At 59.1% G+C, this 20,096-nt stretch overlaps 1 protein-coding gene and 1 long non-coding RNA gene across 3 annotated transcripts; one reads left to right on the forward strand and one right to left on the reverse strand.

Moving 5' to 3' along the window:
• Positions 1-1,526: 1,526 nt before the first annotated feature.
• LOC109502160 lies at positions 1,527-3,145 on the reverse strand. Its single transcript, XR_002160578.3, has 2 exons — positions 2,315-3,145; positions 1,527-1,988 (listed from the first exon to the last, which is right to left on the reverse strand). It is a non-coding gene; the product is annotated as an uncharacterized LOC109502160 (long non-coding RNA).
• Positions 3,146-3,459: 314 nt separating this feature from the next.
• SELENON (selenoprotein N) lies at positions 3,460-19,339 on the forward strand. Of its 2 annotated transcripts, none has more exons than XM_045035331.1 (12): positions 3,460-3,666; positions 4,433-4,550; positions 8,390-8,520; positions 11,457-11,669; positions 11,827-12,038; positions 12,611-12,748; positions 14,370-14,451; positions 14,841-15,029; positions 15,348-15,453; positions 16,707-16,819; positions 16,913-17,014; positions 18,294-19,339. In XM_045035331.1, exons 1-12 carry the CDS (start codon positions 3,475-3,477, stop codon positions 18,462-18,464), a joined length of 1,767 nt encoding a protein of 588 aa, XP_044891266.1. In that variant the 5' UTR covers positions 3,460-3,474; the 3' UTR covers positions 18,465-19,339. The 2 variants fall into 2 exon arrangements, with proteins under 2 accessions (XP_044891266.1, XP_023114089.2); XM_023258321.2 differs by having other exon boundaries at positions 11,914-12,038.
• The last annotated feature ends 757 nt before the right edge of the window (positions 19,340-20,096 follow it).

A 20,096-nucleotide genomic window follows, 5' to 3' on the forward strand; every position in this document is an offset into this window, starting at 1 on the left:
TTCCACTCAGGCTGCCGTGTAAATGCCACCTCCCGGGGAAGCTGCCTGACCCCTGCACGTGCCACCCTGTCTTACCCCTTCCTGGTTACCATTGTCCAAAATTATCTTCTCTGTGTGTTTATCGCCTCTCGCCTCCTGCTAGAATATTTAGCTCCAAGAGAGGAAGTACCTCATCTGTCTTCACTTCCGTGCTCCAGGAGGCTAGAACAGTGCCTGACACATAGTAGGCACTTAGTTTGTTGAGAGGCCCACGGGGTCCAGGCAGGCAAAGCTACTGCTACGCTGACACCAGAAGCCTCCGTTTCCTCAAGTGACAACCCCAGTTTGATCTCCTGGATGGAGAGAGGCTCCTCCCTGGAGAGTTTGCCCCAGTGAAACGCAAGCAGAAGAGAAGTGTGTGTGTGTGTGTGTGTGTGTGTGTGTGTGTATGTGGGGGAGGGGGGAGCAGGGCAGGGTGTGAGGCAGTGACTCCCCTCCTGCCTGCAGGCAAGGCCAAGCCCTGCCTCCCCTGCCAGTGGGGGGGATGGATGGAGCGGGGGAGGCACCCTCCCTCAGTAGCCTGAAGGTGCCTCCATGGCCGAATGTGCTGCTCCTCGGATGACTGGTGTCTCTTGAGGATAAAGTCCAAGCTCGGAGCCCCAGCCTGTCTTTCCTGCCTCCTCTCCCTTCACACTCCCTCGTGTCCCCCTGATCAAACCCACTGGACTGTGTCCTCATAATGCTGTAGACAGGCCGTTGATTTTCATGCCACCAGGCCTTTCTTTTGTCTCTGCTGTTTCTGCCCCTGGAATGATCTTCCCCTGGTGCTCCGACTGGAGACCTCCTGAACTCGGGCCTGGCCGGACTTCCACTCTGTGAAGCCTCTCCTGGCCCCTCTTGATAGTCACGGTTACCACTGTCCTCTGCGTACATCCCTCTCGCAGATCATTCACCTCTGAGGAAGAGGGGGGGGGTGGTCATTGTATCCACTGACTTGTCTAGAAGAGCAGGGACTTGGCTTTTCTTCTCTGATGGATCCCCAATGCCCAGAACCAAGCATCGAAGACCCTCAATAAATATTTGTTGAATAGGTGTGATTTCCCTGCTAGCCTGGGAACGACTTATTTTGATGCACTTCATCTGCTGCTACAACCAAATACCACCCTTGCCCACTCATGGCCCAGAAACAAGGTGCCAAAAAAGCCCCTGCAGCACCGCCCCTGACCAGAACCACCCTGCCGGCCCAGTCTCTCCAGGCTTTGCCTGCCCGGGTCCTTGGTTTAGAGACAAGCCTCCTGGGAAGGGTGCCACCAGCAGGATGCCCAGTCCTGCTCCGTTGCCAAGGCCCAGAGCCTTCTTCCCAGAGCTGGGGCCCAAGATTGGTCCTTTTCCCAGAGGCTCACTGACCTAAGTCAAGTCTCGCACACCCACCCCTCACCCCAGCGCCCTCCCAACCCCAGCACCTCATCTCCCCAGCCATGGGCCACAGAGACCAGTGGGATGTCTGTGTCTTTAACAAAAAGCAAGTGTAATAAATAAAAGTCATCTGGCAAAGAAAACTTCTCTCATTTATTTTCCAGGGGCCTTGGCTCATCAATCTTCCCTTCCTAACCTGCTTTGTGCTCTGTTAGTTTTGCTTCCTCATAGAGCAGAATTTGGTTTTCTAATAGCATCTGTCTTATGCAGGGTGTCCCCAAACATTAGCGGTAATGAGTTGGAAGTGGCACATTTGAAAGCCTTCAGAAGCCAACGGCAGATGTCAGGCTCTCGGTGGGTTCCCCCGGGCTCTGGGGCCAGAGTACTGGGCAAAAGCTAGGTCCACGGCCTACAAGTCTCGGTCCCTGCGAGTCATTCATGCAAAAGACATTGGGGTACCAGCACGTGTCAGGTCCTGTGGGGGCTCCGGGAAGATGAGCCCCGCCCTCAGGGCACTGTCATAGCTGGTTATCCACGAAGGGCGGACGTGGCGGTAGAAGAAAGTCCTCGTCCCCAGTCTGCTGGGCCGTCCCCTGCAAGGCAACCGGATAGGAGATCTGGACTCAGATAGACCTGGGTGCCTGAGCTCAGGCTCCTTAATTTAAAAACGAGGCAAACGGGGCGCCTGGGTGGCACAGTCGGTTAAGCGTCCGACTTCAGCCAGGTCATGATCTCGCGGTCTGTGAGTTCGAGCCCCGCGTCAGGCTCTGGGCTGATGGCTCGGAGCCTGGAGCCTGTTTCCGATTCTGTGTCTCCCTCTCTCTCTGCCCCTCCCCCGTTCATGCTCTGTCTCTCTCTGTCCCAAAAATAAATAAACGTTGAAAAAAAAATTTATAAAAACGAGGCAAACAATCCTCACCTCACTGGGTTGCCTGAGAACAACTAAGCATCAAACACCCAGCACCAAGTCCAGCACAGCGGTGCTCGGTACCTGTTAGATCCCTCCAACATCTCAGACCTGACAGGTGCGTGTGCAGTGGGGCTGGCAGTGATCTTCCAGGGTGGTGCTGCTGTTCTCCACAGCCAGGGTTCCTGTCTAGAGGCTTCGGCAGTTTCTGCCGTCTCCTGGGAAAGAGACAGCCATCCGGGGGCTCCTGGAGACCTTGAAATGATGGAAGAGGGCCCCAGGGGAAAGAGGCTCCTGGAGACAGGAACCAAAAGCATTGACGGATCCAAAAGTGTTTTCTGCAAACTCCATCGGCCTCCATTCCCAGGGTCCTCCTCCAAGCATGCCAAGAGTTATTCCCTAGAAAAATCACTCCTGTGGCCATGCCACCGTCCAGCAGAGGAGAGAGTAGCTGGCAAGTCACAGTCTGGCCTTGCCGGCGCCAAGAGGCCGCCAGCCCCACCAGCCCAGGTATTTCTTCCGCACCACAACCTGCAGGGAGGGTCTCTTCTGACTCGTCCTGACAGGTGAGGACATTCTAGCCCCAGCAGGTGAGGGTCTCAGGGCAGCACCGCCTGTGTGTGGCCTGGAAGAAGTAGAGCCCCCTCCCCCCACCCCCGCAAATGTGCAGCGATGGCCTTCCAGCTGGACCATGAAGGGGATGGAATACGGCCTGGACTTCGTAGTGTTTTATTCTTTTCCATGACTGAGGACGTTTTAGAAAGCAGGTGGGATAAGGGGTACCCTCCTCCGGCCGACAGAAGGGGACGCGAGGCCTGGCGGCCCACGAGTGCCCTCCCCGGCGACCCCCCGCCCCGCCCCGCCCCGCCCCGCCCCGCCGCCTCCCTGGCCTCCGCCGGGCGGGACGCCGAGGCCGCTTTCTCTGCGGGAGGCCAAGCGCAGGGAGGAGGCTCGGCGACGGCGGGGCCGGGCTGGCAGGCGGGTGGCGGGGAGTCCCGGCGCCCCTCCGCTGACTCGCTCGGCTCGCCGGGACGCTGCAGAGCCGGCACCCGGCGCGGGGCCCGCGCCCGCCCCCCACGGCCCCGCCCCTCCCCTCTCCTCCCCGCCCCGCCCCGCCGCTGCCGCCCAGCCGCCGCCGCCGCCGTCGCGAGTCCGCCAGCCCCGCCGCCGCCATGGGCCGGGTCCGGCCGGGCGAGCGCGGGCCTCCCGGCCCCGGCCCCGGCCCCGGCCCCGCCGCTCCACCGCCCGCGCCCCGCCGCGCCCGCGCCCTGGCGCTGCTCGGGGCCCTGGTCGCCGCCGCCGCCGCCGTTGCCGCCGCCCGGGCCTATGCCCGCCACGCCGAGGCCCAGGCGGCCGCGCGGCAGGTCTGGCCCGCGGGGAAGGGCGCGCGCGGGGCTCACCGAAGGCCTGGGCTCGGGGGTCCGGGGGAGGGGGCTCGGAAGGCGGGGGGAGCCTCGGAGGAGGCGAGGGGAGGGGCTCGGAGGGCGGGGCTCGGAGCGGGCGGCAGCGGCGGCGGCGAGGGGGGGGGGTGTCCGGGATGCAGAGGGAGGTGTGGAGTGGGCGGGGGAGGGGATGGGGAGGCACGGGTTGGGGCTGGGGCAAGGTGAAAGGTCAGGACCGGTGGGCCGGGGACGGTGGCCTGAAAGGGAGGGAAAAGGGGTGGGGAGGGTGGGGTCGGGCAGACTTGGGCGGACTGCTGCGGGGAGGCGGGAGCGTCGGCCCAGTGTGCGGCAGAGCCTGGGACAGACTGGAGGGGCTGTCCAGAGAGGTGACCTGGACAGAGGGAGCGAAGCTGTGACCTGGAGAGTCTGGTGGGGACCTGGGGAGTGCCGGGACAGTGCTGGGGGACAGGAGAGGACACTGGCGAAAGAGTGTGAAATGGAGACGGGGCCAGATGGAAGACTAGGGCAGCCTTGGGGGGTAGTGGATGGTGGATGAAGGAACAGAGTGAAGCAGGGACCCGGCCGGGGACTGGGGCTCTGGGGTGGTGCAGAGGTGACATCTGAATGGGTGGACTGGAAGCGTCCTCAGAACTCAGGAAGGAGGTGGTGGGAGCTGCCCCCTCTGCCGCTTTGGGACCCCAGCTGGGTATTCACGTGGTGCTCAGCGGAGCCCCTTCCTCCCAAGCAGGAGTCAGCACTGAAGTCCCTGGGGACAGAAGGCCTCTTTCTCTTTTCCTCCTTGGACACAGACCGGGATTTGTACATCAGCCCGGAGGAGTTCAAGCCCATTGCTGAGAAGCTGACAGGTACCAGGAGAGGCTGGGGACTGGGGTGGGGAGCACCGAGGCATGGCCCTCAGCTTCTTGGCCACTGTGTTTGCTCTGAGCAGGAAGGCCACCTGGAGAGGGAGATGATGGGTCCTGACGGCCCTGGGATTCTCCCTGCCCTGACACTTTCTAGTTGGCGGTTTGGGCGAGCTCTTCTGGCACCGCCTGAGCCTGTTCTCAAGTGCAAATACTAGTTAAGGTTGCCTGACCCCTTCCAGACATGACTTGAAGCACTTCATCTGCGTTCTCTCTTTAATTTGCACGGTGTTCCGTGAGGTAGCCGCTGTCCTAATTCTCGCGTTTATAGTTGGGGAGACTGAGGCGCAGAGCCAGGATTAGAACCGGGGCCATCTGGCTCCAGGTCCCGCACCTGTTCACAGGTTTGAGGGTTAGAGACAGTACCTGCAGAGTATACAGTAGCTAGCTTTCAATAGGAGTTCTCACTAGTATTACTCAGTATTAAACTCTGCTTAGGTGCTGTCAGATTCCTAGCCTGTTCTAGCAATCCATTTTTGTTTTTCAACGTTTATTTATTTTTGGGACAGAGAGAGACAGAGCATGAACGGGGGAGGGGCAGAGAGAGAGGGAGACACAGAATCGGAAACAGGCTCCAGGCTCTGAGCCATCAGCCCAGAGCCTGACACGGGGCTCGAACTCACAGACCGCGAGATCGTGACCTGGCTGAAGTCGGACGCTTAACCGACTGCGCCACCCAGGCGCCCCTCTAGCAATCCATTTTTATCTAATTGTAATCAGTTATTCTTTTTTTTTATAAAGATGAGGGCCTGAATCATTCTAATGAATTGGTAAATGCCTCTCATTGCCTTACCCTTGCCCCAACCGCTGTGTCCGTTTCTCTCCCATTTCTTGAACTTGGGATCTTGTTATCCAAATCGGTGGGTGTAAGTAGGTCAGTAGATGATGGCAAAGGCAAGGGAGAGATGCCGGCCGCTCTCGGGCGAGTAAGCACCAAGCACGTGATGGGCTTTCCGTGTCTCAGGCTGGGTCAGGGAGGTTGGCCACTTGCCGGCCCAGTGACCACAGTCCCCGCCAGAGGAGGAGGGTCAGTTGAAAAGTGTGAATTTGCTGGAGCAGACGTGTGTCAGTGTCTCTCAGTGACGTTCAGCTCTGTCGTGAAAGTGGATGGGCAGGTAAACGGGTCAGCCTCGTGCGGATTTGCTTTGACCTTGTCTATCTGCAGACACTTCCCTGAGCATCCACACAGCCTCCTCCTTGTCCTTTTTTATGGACAGCGAGGGTGGGTTCCCTCATAATGACAAGCTCTCTGGGCTTGAGGGCACTTTTAATTTTTTTCGCATTTATTTATTTTTGAGAGACAGAGACAGCGTGAGCAGGAGAGGGGTAGAGAGAGGAGACGGAATCCAAAGCAGGCTCCAGGCTCTGAGCAGGCTGTCAGCACAGAACCCGACACGGGGCTTGAACCCATGAACCAAGAGATCATGACCTGAGCTGAAATCGGATGCTCAACCGACGGAGCCACCCAAGAGCACCCCCCCCCCGCTTTTTTTTTTTTTTCACATAAATCTTTTTCTCCATCAGGGGAAAATAATCCCTCTCTCCATTACCTCGTAGGCCACTACGAGGGCAAAACTGAACCAAGTTTCAGGAAAACAAAAACTAAAATAACTCAAAGCCCAAAATATCCAATCTATGCAGGAAACAGAAGCAGGCTGTCTCGTTGGTACAGTTATGAGTGTGTTTAATTTTCTTTATATCTTAAAGGTTTTACGAATTGTCTGTGTTGAGTCACTTGTAAGGAAATAAAACTTTTTATGAAAAAAAGCAGAAGGCCATAAGATACTGGACACTGTTATTAATAATTATCTCTGATAACAGTAAAAGAATTGAAAAAACCAGGCAGGCCTAATAAGCTTACACATTCCTATTGTTCCCTTCCTCCAAGGTTTCCTGATTGCTCTTTGGAAAGTTTTGCTGCGTTGGCTTACAAATGCAGAAATAACAATGGTTCTTTAGAACAGGGGTTTGCATCAGGAGCTGCTGGGGAGTGCTGATTAAAAGGGCAGCTTCCTAGGGGCGCCTGAGTGGCTCAGTCAGTTAAGCGTCTGACTTCGGCTCAGGCCATGATCTCATGGCTCGTGAGTTCGAGCCCCGCGCAGCTCAGAGCCTGGAGCCTGCTTCGGATTCTGTGTCTCTGCCCCTCCCGTGCTCATGCTCTGTCCCTCTCTGTCTCTGGATAATAAATAAATGTTAAAAAAAATTTAAAAAAAAAGGGGGGGGCAGCTTCCTCATTCTAGCCCCTTAGGATTCTGGCTCAGTAGGTTTGAGGAGGATACGGGGCATCTGTAGTTTAAAAAGGCATCCTGAGTGATTCTGATGATTCCTGGTTAAGAACTGCTCCGCATGCACCCAGTTGGTCTGTCAGTAGGTTCATCAGCAGATGCCAAGCATCATCTCTGTACCACGAACCTGCCCGGGGACAGCAGCCATGACAAGACCTTCCACTCACTGTCTTTTTCCTTAGAGGTGTCCAGGGCCCCCTCCCTCGTGTTAGTCACCCCTTCTGAAATAGGCTTCATTTCTCCCTAAACCTCCATCATGACTCCGTCCACACTTGAAGGGCTTGGACTTGGCTTGCCTCGGGCAGGAAAAGATCTAAGAAATCAAGTTCAGCCACTGCCACTGCAGCCCCTCCTTTAACGGACGGGGAAACAAGGCCACCCAGGAAACCAGGGAGAAGCAAGCGTCCTCTCTTCCAAACTGGCATTCTTGAGGACGTTGTAGCCGCAGAGCTTATGACACCAAAGACCGTGTCAAAGGTGGTTTGTTTCTCACTTTCATTCCTTGTTCTGATCGAGTCTCTGACAAGCGTTCGTTTCCTCACGAGGCCCCCATGACAGGGACATGCAGGGCAGCACGGTGTCGATTCCCCGTGTGGGAACACCAGAGGGGCTGAGGGATTTGCCCCAGATCACCCAGGAGATGGAACCGACCTCAGCCTAGAGCCCGCGTGTTCTCTTCTCCAAGCCCCAGACAGTAGCTTCTCTTTGGTGCTAGGATCCCGGCCGCCAGGAGAGGCAGCTGCCTGCCCAGATGTTGCCTTTGGTGGGCCCAACACCAAGTTCATCTCGGACTCAGTTTGCAGAACAAGGGAGGGGGGACGAGAGTGGCCTTTCTGCAGCCAGCTTGGCCTGGTAGAGCACGGGATGGAGTCAGAAGAATTTGGTTTGAGCCCTAGCTCCGTGGCAACCCGACCCTGAAACCTCTGGTAGGAGTAATATAGGTCAAGTTTATTATGGGTTCACTCTGTACCAAACCTGGTGCTACCGCTACATGAATTCTCTCATCCCGTCCTCATAACATGCCACTGGCCAGACATCATACGGCTGCTAAGGGGCGGGATTTGAACCCACCTCACCTGGTGCCTGAGCCTTTAAGGAAACTGAGTCTTTGAGATCACAATGCCCTCAGAAGAGGGTCATGGTTGATTGTGGGTTTAGAGTAAAACAAGCCTGGGTTTGAATCCTGACTCCCCCCACCACCTAGCTGTGTGACCTTTGGGAAGTGACTTCACCTCTCTGAACCTCTGCTTTCTCGTGTGTGAGATAGAGTTGGCAATGATGGCATTCTCTGCTTCTCAGAGCTCCAGGGAAACAAAAATGTGATACTTACTTGTCGTTACTTCGGTCCGTTAACTGTTACGCCAGCTCCAAGCCTGGCTCTCTCACTCACCTGCTACTCACCTGTCTCTTCTCAGGGCTTCCCCTTCCCGAGAAGAGAGGCCCTGAAGCCTGAGAGCAGGGCCCCTCTCCGGGGACCTCACTGACCGTGTCTCATAGGCTCAGCTCCTGCTGCCAGCTATGAGGAGGAGCTGCCCCTTGACCCCAGCGAGGAGACGCTCACCATAGAAGCCCGATTCCAGCCTCTGATCCCGGAGTCCATGACCAAGAGCAAAGATGGGTTCCTGGGGGTGAGTTTGAGGGGGGGGGGCAGGGGAGACTGCTCACGGGTGGGACCACAGATACAGAATCATCTGTGCACACGCACCTTCACCTCCTGAGAATCGGCCTGTGCCCTGCTTTTCTCTCCTTCTTTCCTTTCCTTTTTCTTTTTTAAACTTATCTTTATTTTTTAGAGAGAGACAGAGAGAGAGCGCGCAAGTGGGGGAGAGGGGCAGAGGGAGAGAGAGAGACAATCTTGAGCAGGCTCCACACTCAGTGCAGAGCCCCATACCGGGCTGGATCTCACCACCCTGGGATCATGACCGGAGTTGAAACCAAGAGTTGGACGCTCAACCGGCTGAGCCACCCGGGCACCCCCTTTCCTTCCTTCCTTTATTAACTGCCCTCTGTGCCCCCAGTGTGCCAGGCCCTGGGGGTCCAGAAGTGGGTGTGGTGCTGACCCTGTTGTCTAGGACACAGTCTGGTGCAGGAGGGATAAGCATGAGCCCCTAACCCAGATGGGATCTGGGCTGGCTTCCTGGAGGAAGAATCTGATAGAGACTGCAGGAGAAGGGGGCTCAGCCAGGGGAGGCAGGGGGAGAAGGGCCTGGGCAGAGGAAACAGCAAGTGCACTGGAGACTGTGGAGGCAGGCGCCTCATGAAGGCTCGTTACTTTCTGTAACTCGGTCTTTCCCGAGGCTGTGAGTTTCTCAAGGGCAAGGGCTGTGACCTGAACCTGTATGCATCCTCAGGCCCCTAGCCCCATGCCTGGCACCTGACAGCCGCTCTGCTGAACTCTGTTGAACCAGACCTGAGGTTCTGTCCCTGGCAGGGGGTCATAGGGTGGGGAGGGCACCTGACAAATGCTCTCCTGAGCAACCCCGCCCCGACCTGAGGCCCCACGGCCAAGGTCTCAAGCCCACCATGGCACCGGGGCATCCCCACACCCTGCCGGCCTTCCCAGACCTCCCCCCACCGGCTTGCTCTGTTGTAGCCGCTCCAGATGTCGAGGCTTTGTTCCAGCTGTGAGCCTTCTCGTATGCTGTTCCCTCTGCCAGGAGAGGCTTTTCCTCTTTGCCCAGCTCACACCTACTCAGCCTTTCTCCTGAAATGCCACTTCAGCATGAACAAAGGTCTGAAGGCAGAAAGTGCCAGGCCAGTCACCTGAGGACAGGGAGCTGGTGCGGCTGGACCCAGAGCACAGGAGACACATGCAAGGGCATCCTGCATGCAAGGGCTAGAAAAGAAGTCACCAGACTACAGAGGGCCTTGGTTGCCTGACTTTGGCCTTCATTCTGTAGCAGCAGGTTACCACAGCAGACTTGGAAATGGGAAGGTTCCCTCATCAGATGCTCGGCAGGCCGGCAGCTGGGGAAAAATGGGAGACGAGAAGACCAGTTCTCGGGAAGGAAGAGGAGGTGGGGGTGGGGAAGCAGTGATGATCGAGAGGAAGGAAAGTGGGGGTTGGGGCTGGAGGGGTGGCTCAGGCTTCTGGCTGGTGACCAAGTGCAGGGTGGGCCCTTGGCCCCTTTGGACCCAGAGCAGGGAGTGGGTCTGGTGGGGAGGGCATGAGGTCAGTCTGGACACACTAAAGTCATGGTGCCTGGGGACATCCAGGGGAACAGTCCAATGAGTAGTTGGAAACACAGGTTTGACCTTCTGCAGAAGGCCTGGGTGGGCAAGGTTGGCAGCGATAGTTGGTTGAAGCTGTCCGAGTAGATCAGTCCCCGGCAGAGCAGTGAGGACAGGGTGGGACTGGCAGGGTGCCTGGGCACAGCTGCTCTTATAGGGAAGATGGGTCAGGAGCAGTGCCCCACAGAGCGCAGCCCCCCCCCCTTGGTGGACAGCTCCCCCTGCAGGGGTAGCCAGCCCGTGGGCAGGACCCAGCAGCAGGCAGCTCAGCCTGGCCCTGCACAGCGGGCCCTGCTTGGAGAACCTGCCTGCTCGGTCCTCTTGCGGATAGCTCTGAGAATCCCCCTCCTCCCTCCTCGCGATGAGCCTGGCCCCCCACCACTGCAGAGGCGCGGAAGGGAGAGGGAGCCTGCTACTGTTGAAGACCTGGCAGCTCCCTGGTGGCCAAGTGCCACCCCCCGCCCCCCACAAGGTGCCAGGCACTTGCTGTCCTGGTGGCCACCACCTCCATGCGACTCCTGCCTGGAGCGCAGAGGGCAGGGAGGGGCTACAGAAGGTGGGAGCTGCAGGTGTTATTGGAGGATGCCTTCCAGATCCTGCCTCAGTGTTCTAGATGTGCAGACAGTCAGGCCTGCGCAGTCTGACCCTCGTCCCATCCTGCACAGCAGCTCACCAGACGGAGAGAGCACCTTACCGAAGTGACAGGAGATGGCTGAGGGACCCCAGGCATGCCACGTGCCCAGCCACCGGGGTGCTGGCCACAGGGGAAGTGGGCACTCCCTGGGGATTGCCTTCCTGCCCCTTCTCTGTGGTCACATCCTGCTCTTTGCTCCAGAGATTTCCCCCAAGGTGGTTACCACCTTTCTCCTCAGACCTCCCTGCAAACCCTCTGCCCCCTCGGCAGGACATTATCCTGGGAAGGAGACTTGAAGAGAAGAAGGGGAGGGAGAAGGCAAGGCTGGCAGAAGGCATGGCAGGCAGGGGCAGTTGGGGTCACCAGCTGGTGCAAAGGAGGGAGGCAGGACCATGTGCCAGTGAGGCCTGGGACCGGGGCCGTGTGACTGGGCTTAACCAGGGAGAGAAGAGGCAGGCAGAACCCCTGCACGGAGCACCCCCCCCCACCCCTGTACTAGCCCCGGGTGGCCCCGCTTGCCTGGGGCCTGGGCTTGGCCTGAGCAGGCCGTGGGGGTGCCGCTTCCTGGGCTGGGGGCTGGTGGAGGATGGTGGGGTGAGGTGAGCCTCGGCCCCAGGGAGACCTCCAGCCACTCATGGAACGGGGACCCCCACAGCGTGGTTCTCAGCGCCCCAGGGCTTCTGCTTTCCGCTGCCCCAGGTCTCCCGCCTGGCCCTGTCCGGCCTCCGCAACTGGACGACTGCGGCCTTGCCGAGCGCGGTGTTTGCTGCCCGACACTTCCGGCCTTTCCTTCCTCCTCGGGGCCAAGTGGAGCTGGGGGAGCCGTGGTGGATCATCCCCAGTGAGCTGAGCGTCTTCACCGGCTATTTATCCAACAACCGCTTCTACCCACCACCGCCCAAGGGCAAAGAGGTGAGGGTTGCCTGTAGTGACCCTGGGGCCCTCCGCCCAGCCCCAGCCCAGCCACGGCCCCCTCTGCACCTGCTCTCCACCTGCTCCGCACCTGGACCCCCAGTGCCAGGACCACCCCGCCTTCTCTCCTGCCTCCCCTTCCTCACCCCCACCCCAGGCCCAGGCCTGCAGGTCCAGAGCGGAAACTCACCTAGGGGATCAGGACCCAACAAGCCGGCACGGGTCTCCACTGCCCTCCCCTCAGGTCATCATCCACCGGCTCCTGAGCATGTTCCACCCTCGGCCCTTCGTGAAAACCCGCTTTGCCCCTCAGGGGGCTGTCGCCTGCCTGACCGCCATCAGCGACTTCTACTACACCGTCATGTTCCGGTGTGTAGTCCTCAGAGACCCCTCCTGGTCTCTCTGCCCGGCTGGGGACCCGGGGGAAGCACGGAAGGGCACAGCGCCTCGAGGGCAGGGCCTGCCTGGTGGCCCCCAGTGCCACCGCGTACCACCCTCTGGTCTTGGGCGAGCGGTGTTGGCTCTCTGGGCCTCGGTTTCTTCATCTGTGGCTGGGGGTGGTGGTGACTTCCTCCTAGGAACAAGGGGAAAGCGTGGTGCTTGCGTAGCATGAGGCCGGTGGCTGTGATTGTCGCCCGCCCAGAGGGGAGTGTCGAAGAGCTGTGACACCGGGTCACACCCCTGCAGAAGCTGTGAGGGCTCAGAGGACAGTTGGTCACACGTGGCCTCCAGTGAAGGCGGTGTGTGAACCGGGCCCTGAGGACGGGCAGTGCTTCTAGGGCCTCGGGGCTTCTCCCTCCCCAGCCCTGTTCTCCACACAAGAATCTGGCCAAGGGTTCCCCAGCTTTGGCAAAAGAGCCACAGTGTGGTGGCGGTGGGGGTGGGGGGGAGGGCTCCAGCTCAGCAGGGGGCTGGTCCCAGCCAGGCTCCTCTCCCCCCAGGATCCACGCCGAGTTCCAGCTCAGCGAGCCACCTGACTTCCCCTTCTGGTTCTCGCCGGGCCAGTTCACTGGCCACATCATCCTCTCCAAAGATGCCACCCATGTCCGAGACTTCCGGCTCTTCGTGCCCAACCACAGGTGGGAGCCTGGGCCCCGGGCCAGCCCTGCACCCCACCACAGTTTGCCCCGCTCCCCCCCCGCCAGCTCCAGGAGCTCAGGTGCAGGGGCCCCGAGGCCCCCTCAGTCGCTGCCCCTCCTTCACTCCCCAGAGCCACTTCTCTTGGGGGAGGCCTGGAGCTGACCCAGGAGGAGGCAACTTGAGGTGAGCTGAGGTGAGTCATTCCATCACCTGGCAACCATGGCCCAGTTGGCCCGGACTGCCAACTCTGTGCCTGGGACCCAGGGCAGCAGCCAACAGACCCTCCCCAAAGCTGGAGCCCAGTGCCCTCATACTGCTCACAGACCTCCAACAGACCTGTAACCACAGCTTGCTCATGTCCCCCTAGGAGAGGGCTGGCAGGTGGGCAGGGATCTGCCTGGTCAGAGTCCAGGAAGCCTTCCCAGGGGAAGAGACATCTAAGCAGAGACCGGGGGGGTTAGGAGGGTTTAGCCAGGCAGAGGGAGCAGCACGTGTAAAGGCCCGGGGGCAGACCCTCCACCACCTGTACTTGCTACCTCAGGCCCTGGGGGGTAGAGGGCAGGGGGCTTCTGGGAGAATTCCATGCCAGCTTTCCTGTGTGCCCAACCTGCTCAGGATCAGCCTCTTGTCAAGAGCATGGGACCCAGAGGGCCTGGCTTCAAGTCTTTCCAGATTCCTCCCTGACAGCAAGAGGCTGCTTAGTAGGTCTGAGTGACCCAGGACAGGGACAAGACCTTGGCTAGGAGGCCCATAGTAAGTCTCCACCGTGGCACCAGTGGGTTGCATGGCTGTGGGCAAGGCCCCGACCCTCTCTGGGCCTCAGTTTCCTCATCTGCTAAATGAAGGGATAGCTCCGGGGCAAGAGTGATAGTTGGGATAGCCTGGGAACAGAAAGTTGTCCCCAGGAGCCAGAGTGGTTTTGTCTCCTTCCCCTCAGCTGTAGAGGCTCAGCCCAGGGCACACCTACCTCCCCACCCCCCTCCCGGCCCCCCAGAGTTGGAGGTGGGGGTCCCGGATTGGATGAAACAGGGCAGGGGCAAACGACCAGCCCCAGGATCTCCTGAGCCTGTGTCTCAGGAGCTGGCCACAGGGCTGGCTGCCCACCTCCTCCGGCCAGCTCCCCCGGCCCAAGGTGGGTAGTTGTCGGTGCTGGGCTGCCCTCGTGTGGCAGATGTGCAGATGGCTCGTGGTGGGGCCAGACTTCCTGTGGGAGAGGGCACGCAGGGGAGGCCAGCTCAGGGAGGCCGGTGCCAGGTTTTCGCCCCTGCCCCTCTCTGTGTCCTAGGGGAGGCACTGATGATCTTTCTACCTCAGAGTCTTGAGCAGCACTGGAGACATGACCTGGAGATGTGAAAGCCCTTTGTGAACCAGAAGGGGCAGGGCCAGTGGAGTGTTGTGTGGTTGCAGTGCCTTAGGCAGAGGCAGCCCAGGGACAGAGAAGGGCCCAGCCTCGGCTGTCAAAACCCCAGTGGCCTCGAGACCACTTGGGTTCACCTTGCCGGGCCTCAGTGTCCTCATCGGTAACACAGGGAGAGTTGTGTACTTCAGAGTCTGACATACGGTTAATGGGCCTTGGTGGTGGGGGTATTCGGCCCTGGCCACCCTCTCACCTGTCCCCAGGTCTCTGAATGTGGACATGGAGTGGCTGTATGGGGCCAGTGAGAACAGCAATATGGAGGTGGACATTGGCTATATCCCCCAGGTGAGCACACAAGTGGTCCCGACCCAGGGAAGGAGACAGGATTCAGCTGCAGGGCTGGGTGTCTCAGGCGGTCCAGGGTGAAGGGCAGAGCCCCTGGCAGGCCGAGGCCAACTGTCCCCGAAGCGGGATTCTGGGAAACCACCAGACCCTGCACAGAAAACCCACCAGCTGTCTTCGGCCCCCAGGTGGCTTCACATAGTAGAAGGAGCCCCTGATGGACACTGGCTCTGTCCCAGACTCACTGCGGCCTTGACCAGGCCCTGCCCTTCCCAGAGCCTCAGTTTCTCCACCTTTGCAATGAGTGGGGTATCTTTGAGGGTCTCTTAAGGATTCTTGCCCATCTCTGAGACACCCTCACTGATGTCAACCCCCACTGACCTCTGGGCCAGATGGAACTGGAGGCCGTGGGCCCGTCGGTGCCTTCTGTGATCCTGGATGAGGATGGCAACGTGATCGACAGCCGCCCACCCTCCGGGGAGCCCCTCCAGTTTGTCTTTGAGGAGATCAAGTGGCAGCAGGAGCTGAGCTGGGAGGAGGCTGCCCGGCGCCTAGAAGTGGCCATGTACCCCTTCAAGAAGGTGGGGCTGGGCAGGCGTGAGGGCGAGGGGCGGGCTCTATGCGGCCAGGGCTGGGGGAGCAGCAGCTGGGTGCTAGTCTCCAGGCTGGGTACAGGGCCTGCTGCTGAGGCCACCTCCCTGCAGGGCCTGGCCAGGGGCTTCTCTTTCCTCTCTTCGGCCATTCAGAACTTGGAGGAGGCATTCCCGTGGCTCAACAATACCCTTTCCCACACACACACTCACACTACAAATACACGCCACACACACACACTACACAGAGCTCCTGAACAGAACCCTAGCCTCACACTGTAGCTTCTCTCTGTCTCCACTTGGCCCCAGGTCGCCTATCTGCCATTCACCGAGGCCTTCGACCAAGCCAAGGCCAAGAACAAGCTGGTGCACTCAATTCTGCTGTGGGGGGCCCTGGATGACCAGTCCTGCTGAGGTGAGGGAGACCCTGCCAGTCTGGGGGAGATATCATACCTCATGGGGTACAGGTGGCTCTGAGACCAGCAGGACTGTCCTGTTGGAACATAGCGGGGGAGGGGGGCGGGGGGGACTTGGGGACTACACAGGGCAGGGGCGTGGGAGAAGGGCTTGGGAGAAGGGGTTGTGTGCCGAGCTCAGAAGAAGCTGCTGTTCGCAGTGAAACAGCTCGGTCATTTTCAGCGTGGAGACCTTGGCCAAATGACTTCCCCTCTTTTTTTTTTTTTTTTCCAATGGAAGGGAAACTTTTTTGAGGCCCCAGGGCCTTGGGGCTCTGGCAGGAGGCCGCCCTGCTGGCAAAGGAAGAGCCGTTGGAGAGGCCTTATTTGACCTTCTTCACCATCAGGTTCATGTTATGGTCTGAGACTCCCCTCCTTAAGCCTTAGCTTTCTTAACAGTGAAGGAGGGGGAACATACTCACTCCCAGAGTTGTGAAGATGGATGTAAAAGTGCCTGGGCTCTGTGAAGTGTTGCACACAAGCGAGAGAGAAAAATAGTGCCAGAGGCTGGCCAGGCATTCACTCATTCAGAAGATTCACCCAAGGCCTGCTAGACACAAAGATTCTGGGTGTCCGACAATGGGCCCAAAGATGAGTAAAACGGTGCCCCTGCCCTCATTCAGTCAATCGACAAACCTCCTGGGCACCTCCTGCACCAAGGCGTCGGCCTGGTGCCGAGAGTCTTCTAATAAGGAAGTCAGAAGTGGTCCCTGTCCTTGGGGAGCACGGTGTGTGCAGAAGGCAGACGTGGAGTGAAGAAGTTCAAGCGTGGGGTGGGGAGCATCACCCAGGGGAAGATCCGGAGTGTGACGGGGGGCTCAGGGAAGGCTTCTTAGAGATCGTGGTTTTAAGCCGAGACCTGAAGGATGAGTAGGAATTTATCAAGTGACAGGAGGAAAAAGTGTTTTAGGTAGAACAATCCGTGCAAAGGTCCTGGGCCACAGAGTTTAAGTGGATTTAAGAAGCTGCCACTGTCTGCAAGTCCCTGGCTGAACCCCCCCCCCCCAGATCTCCGCCCAGGATGCCAGTATATTATTGACTGCAATGGCAGCTACCCAGTATTCGGCACCTACTGTGTGGCAGGCTCTTTGAATCTGTTATCTCACCGGCGTGCACAGACCGTTCTACAGCCCACGAGGTTTATTACCCAGAGAAAAGCTAGTAGGACATGGGAGCGGGCCTCACTCTTCTCCCTGTGCTGTTCCCTGAACAGGTTCAGGGCGGACTCTCCGGGAGACTGTCCTGGAAAGTTCGCCCATCCTCGCCCTCCTTAATGAGAGCTTCATCAGCACTTGGTCCCTGGTGAGGGAGTTGGAAGACATGCAGGTGAGTGGAAGGTGAATGGGAACAGCCCCGTGGGAGGCCCTGGGAGAGTGCTGGAGACTGAGGCATCAGGAGCGCGCCCAACTGTCCCCACAGAACAACCAGGAGAACCCGTCCCACAAGAAGCTCGCAGACTTGCACCTGGAGAAGTATAGCTTCCCCGTGGAGATGATGATCTGCCTGCCCAATGGCACCGTGGTAGGCAGCCCCCAGTACCTGCACCCAGCCCGGGCCAGGCACCACGGGGCGGAGGAACCAGAAAGCAAGGGCACGGACTTACAGATCGCCTCAGGCTTCAGGGCTGGCTCCACTACTTCCTGCTGGTCTCCCAGCAGCCTGAGCCTCACTTGTCCCCATCTGTAAAGTGGGAACTGTCCTGCCCACCCTGCCTGCCCCACCAGGTGCTGGGACCCTCCCGTGAGAAGGAGGACCTCAGTAGCATTTTGGGGATGGGGCAGCCGTGAGCACGGGCCGGCGGCAGAGTGGACGGGAAGGGCAAGCTCACCCTGGACCATTGTGGCCAGCTCTGGGATGGAAGGAGGAAGCAGGGGCCAGGCCTTGTGACAAGCAGAGAGGACCAGGGGGCCCCAGGCCGAGCTGCAAGACCCTACCTCTCCTCAGGGGCCCCTGCGAGCACTCACACACTCGACACTCTCGTCAAGGTCTCAAACGGCTTTGGGAGATGGACAGTCACGAGTGCCCATTTTGCAAACATGGACACTAAGGCTCAAAAAGGTGCAGAGACTTGGCGAAAGTTGCACGGTTAAGAGATGCATCTGGTTTTGAAACCAGGCCTGCCTGCGAGCCTCAGAATCTCCTGCCCCTTACCCTTTGAGTCCTGAGGGATGGTTAGTGTGGGACTGCGGGCCGTGGGAGGGTGGCCAGCTTCCCCAGGCTTTCAGGCCGGGGAGCAGTGGGGGACCCAGAGCCGAGGCCTGCCTGGAAGAGGGCCACCGCTCAGCCCAGCAGAGCCCGGCCGTGGCAGGGCCCTGGCCTCACAGAGCTCGGCAGACAAAACTTGGCCTGGGGACCGTGCTCTCCTGCTCACTTGACCTTGTGTTTCTTGGCTCCTGTACTGGGCACCTGCCCTTAAGGAGCTGACTAGCCAGTGTGAGAGGCAGAGGGGGGAGCAGGCACACAGAGTGGGTCGGCATTTTGGCCCAAGGGAGTGTGGGGTTCATGGGTCACAGGAACGGGGGGAAAGAGGGGCCGTAGGGGGTGGGGGCGAGGAAAAGGTGGAGAGGTGGGAGGTCCCCGCCCGGCGGGTGGGGTGTGGGAGAGGTCTGCCGGCGGAGGGCCCTGTGTGCGCAGAGGTGGGCGAGGGGAACAGCCTCTGGTTGGCGTCTGCCCTGTGTGTTTGCCCTCTGCCTCGGCGCGAGGACAGTCAAGGCCTGAGCGTCCCCTTTTCCTAAGAGAGCGGGAGCAGACAGGGAGCAAGAGGGGCCCCCTCGCTCTCCTCACCCAGACCCTCTCCCAGGTCCACCACATCAATGCCAACTACTTCTTGGACATCACCTCCATGAAGCCTGAGGATATTGAGAACAACGTCTTCAGCTTCCCGTCCACCTTTGAAGACCCGTCCACGGCCACCTACGTGCAGTTCCTGAAGGAAGGCCTTCGGCGCGGCCTGCCCCTCCTCCAGCCCTAGTGTGGCCTCAGACCATGAGAGGCCAGGCTGGACGGGGTGGGGGGGAGCCGAGGCGAAGGCCTCCAACACTGAAGACAGGCCCCTCGGGCTCAGAGCCGGCGGTCCTGGCACATTTCAGACTTCGGGCACCCCCACCCCGCCACTCCCAGGCTGCCTGTGCGGTCGGAGGTCAGTGAAGGGTCAGACAAGGGGGTGCCTGGGGTGACCGGACGGATGAACCTCTGACTCCAGCTGCCACTATTAGCCCTTTACCACCCACGTGGTTCCAGAAGCTGCTCAGGACACCAGAAACGGGACCTCAGGTCATCTCCCTGGACCTCACCCACTCAGGCACGAAGCCCAGGTCCTTGTGGGGTGAAGATCCAGGAGGCGTGGTGCCAGGAAGACAGGGCGCCCCTCTCTCCTTACATTCGCCGCGCCCCTCCCCCGAAAGAAACGTTAAGAAGGCCCGGACTGGGGGCTGGGGAGGGGTTGCCAGGGAAGCACTCTTGTTTGTCTGGAGCCTTCTTCCTGGCTGCCCTCCTACACCTGGTGTCCCCAGGGGCGTCAGTTTTAGCTGGAGACAGCCTTCTGGAGGCTCAGGGAAAAACCCTCCAGAAGAAGTCACTGTACCCCAGACCACAGCTCTCCAGACCACTCAATCCAACCTAACGATAGGACCCCAACCCCTGATTTGGGACTTGCTGGAAGCCAGCTGCTTGGGGAGGTTCACTGTGAAGTAGGCTTCTGCTCTTAGCAAGGGAGTCCACTGAGGAGTTTCCGAGGCCCAGGGCCAAGCGCCCCCACCTCCTACCCAGCAAGGGTCACAGTAGGACCACTGGAGCCAGCCCCCTGCCCCTCAGGCCCCAGCTCCACAGAAGTGTAGCTCAGCCAAAGAACACAGCCTCCCCCAGAGCTGTCAGGGCAGCCCAGACCCGCGTGCCCCCCCACCGAATGGCCGTTGACCTTGCTTGGCCCTCTCTTAAGGCCTTGGTCTATGTCCCAAGCCACTGACTACAGCCAGTCTTTTTTATACCTGCAGAAAAGTGTTTTTACGTGAAGTTTCTCACAGTTTGTAGATATTTTTGATAACCCCAACACTGAGGAGAAAGGAGGGGCGGTGTCTTCCCCCAGCAGCAGCCCCATGATGGCTGGATCTGAAATCCTAGATGGGCCCAGCTTGATGTCTTTGCAGCTGCACCTATGGGAAGAAATATTCCTCTCTTCCTTTTCTTCCAGCTTTTTAAAAAAGAAAGTCACTGTACCCCCAACCCTATCCTTGTCCTCCACTCAGGCCCACGAGGGTCCCTGGGCTTTCATTAAAGCCTTGGAGCCAAACCTCCCCAGACCCTGCCCCACAGGGGCTCACTCTTAGGCCTGGAAGAGGAAGGCAGACACTTGCTCGGACCACTCCCGGGCCTCCCATATGCCTGCCATTGAAGTATCCATACCGAGCCTTCTCTCTCGGGCACTCTGTTAACATTACTTCTATTTTCTCATTTAATCCTTACAACCTGTGAGGAGATATTAATCGATCCCATTTTGCAGATGAAGAAACTGAGTCTCAGGGAAGTGAAGTGACTTGCCCAAGGTCACTGAGTGGTAGAGTTGAGATTCAGCCTGTGTCTTGATTTTGGTGTTTCGTTTTGCACT

The sequence above is a fragment of the Felis catus genome, chromosome C1 (genome assembly GCF_018350175.1).
Source record: "Felis catus isolate Fca126 chromosome C1, F.catus_Fca126_mat1.0, whole genome shotgun sequence".
NCBI classification, from domain to species: Eukaryota; Metazoa; Chordata; class Mammalia; order Carnivora; family Felidae; genus Felis; species Felis catus.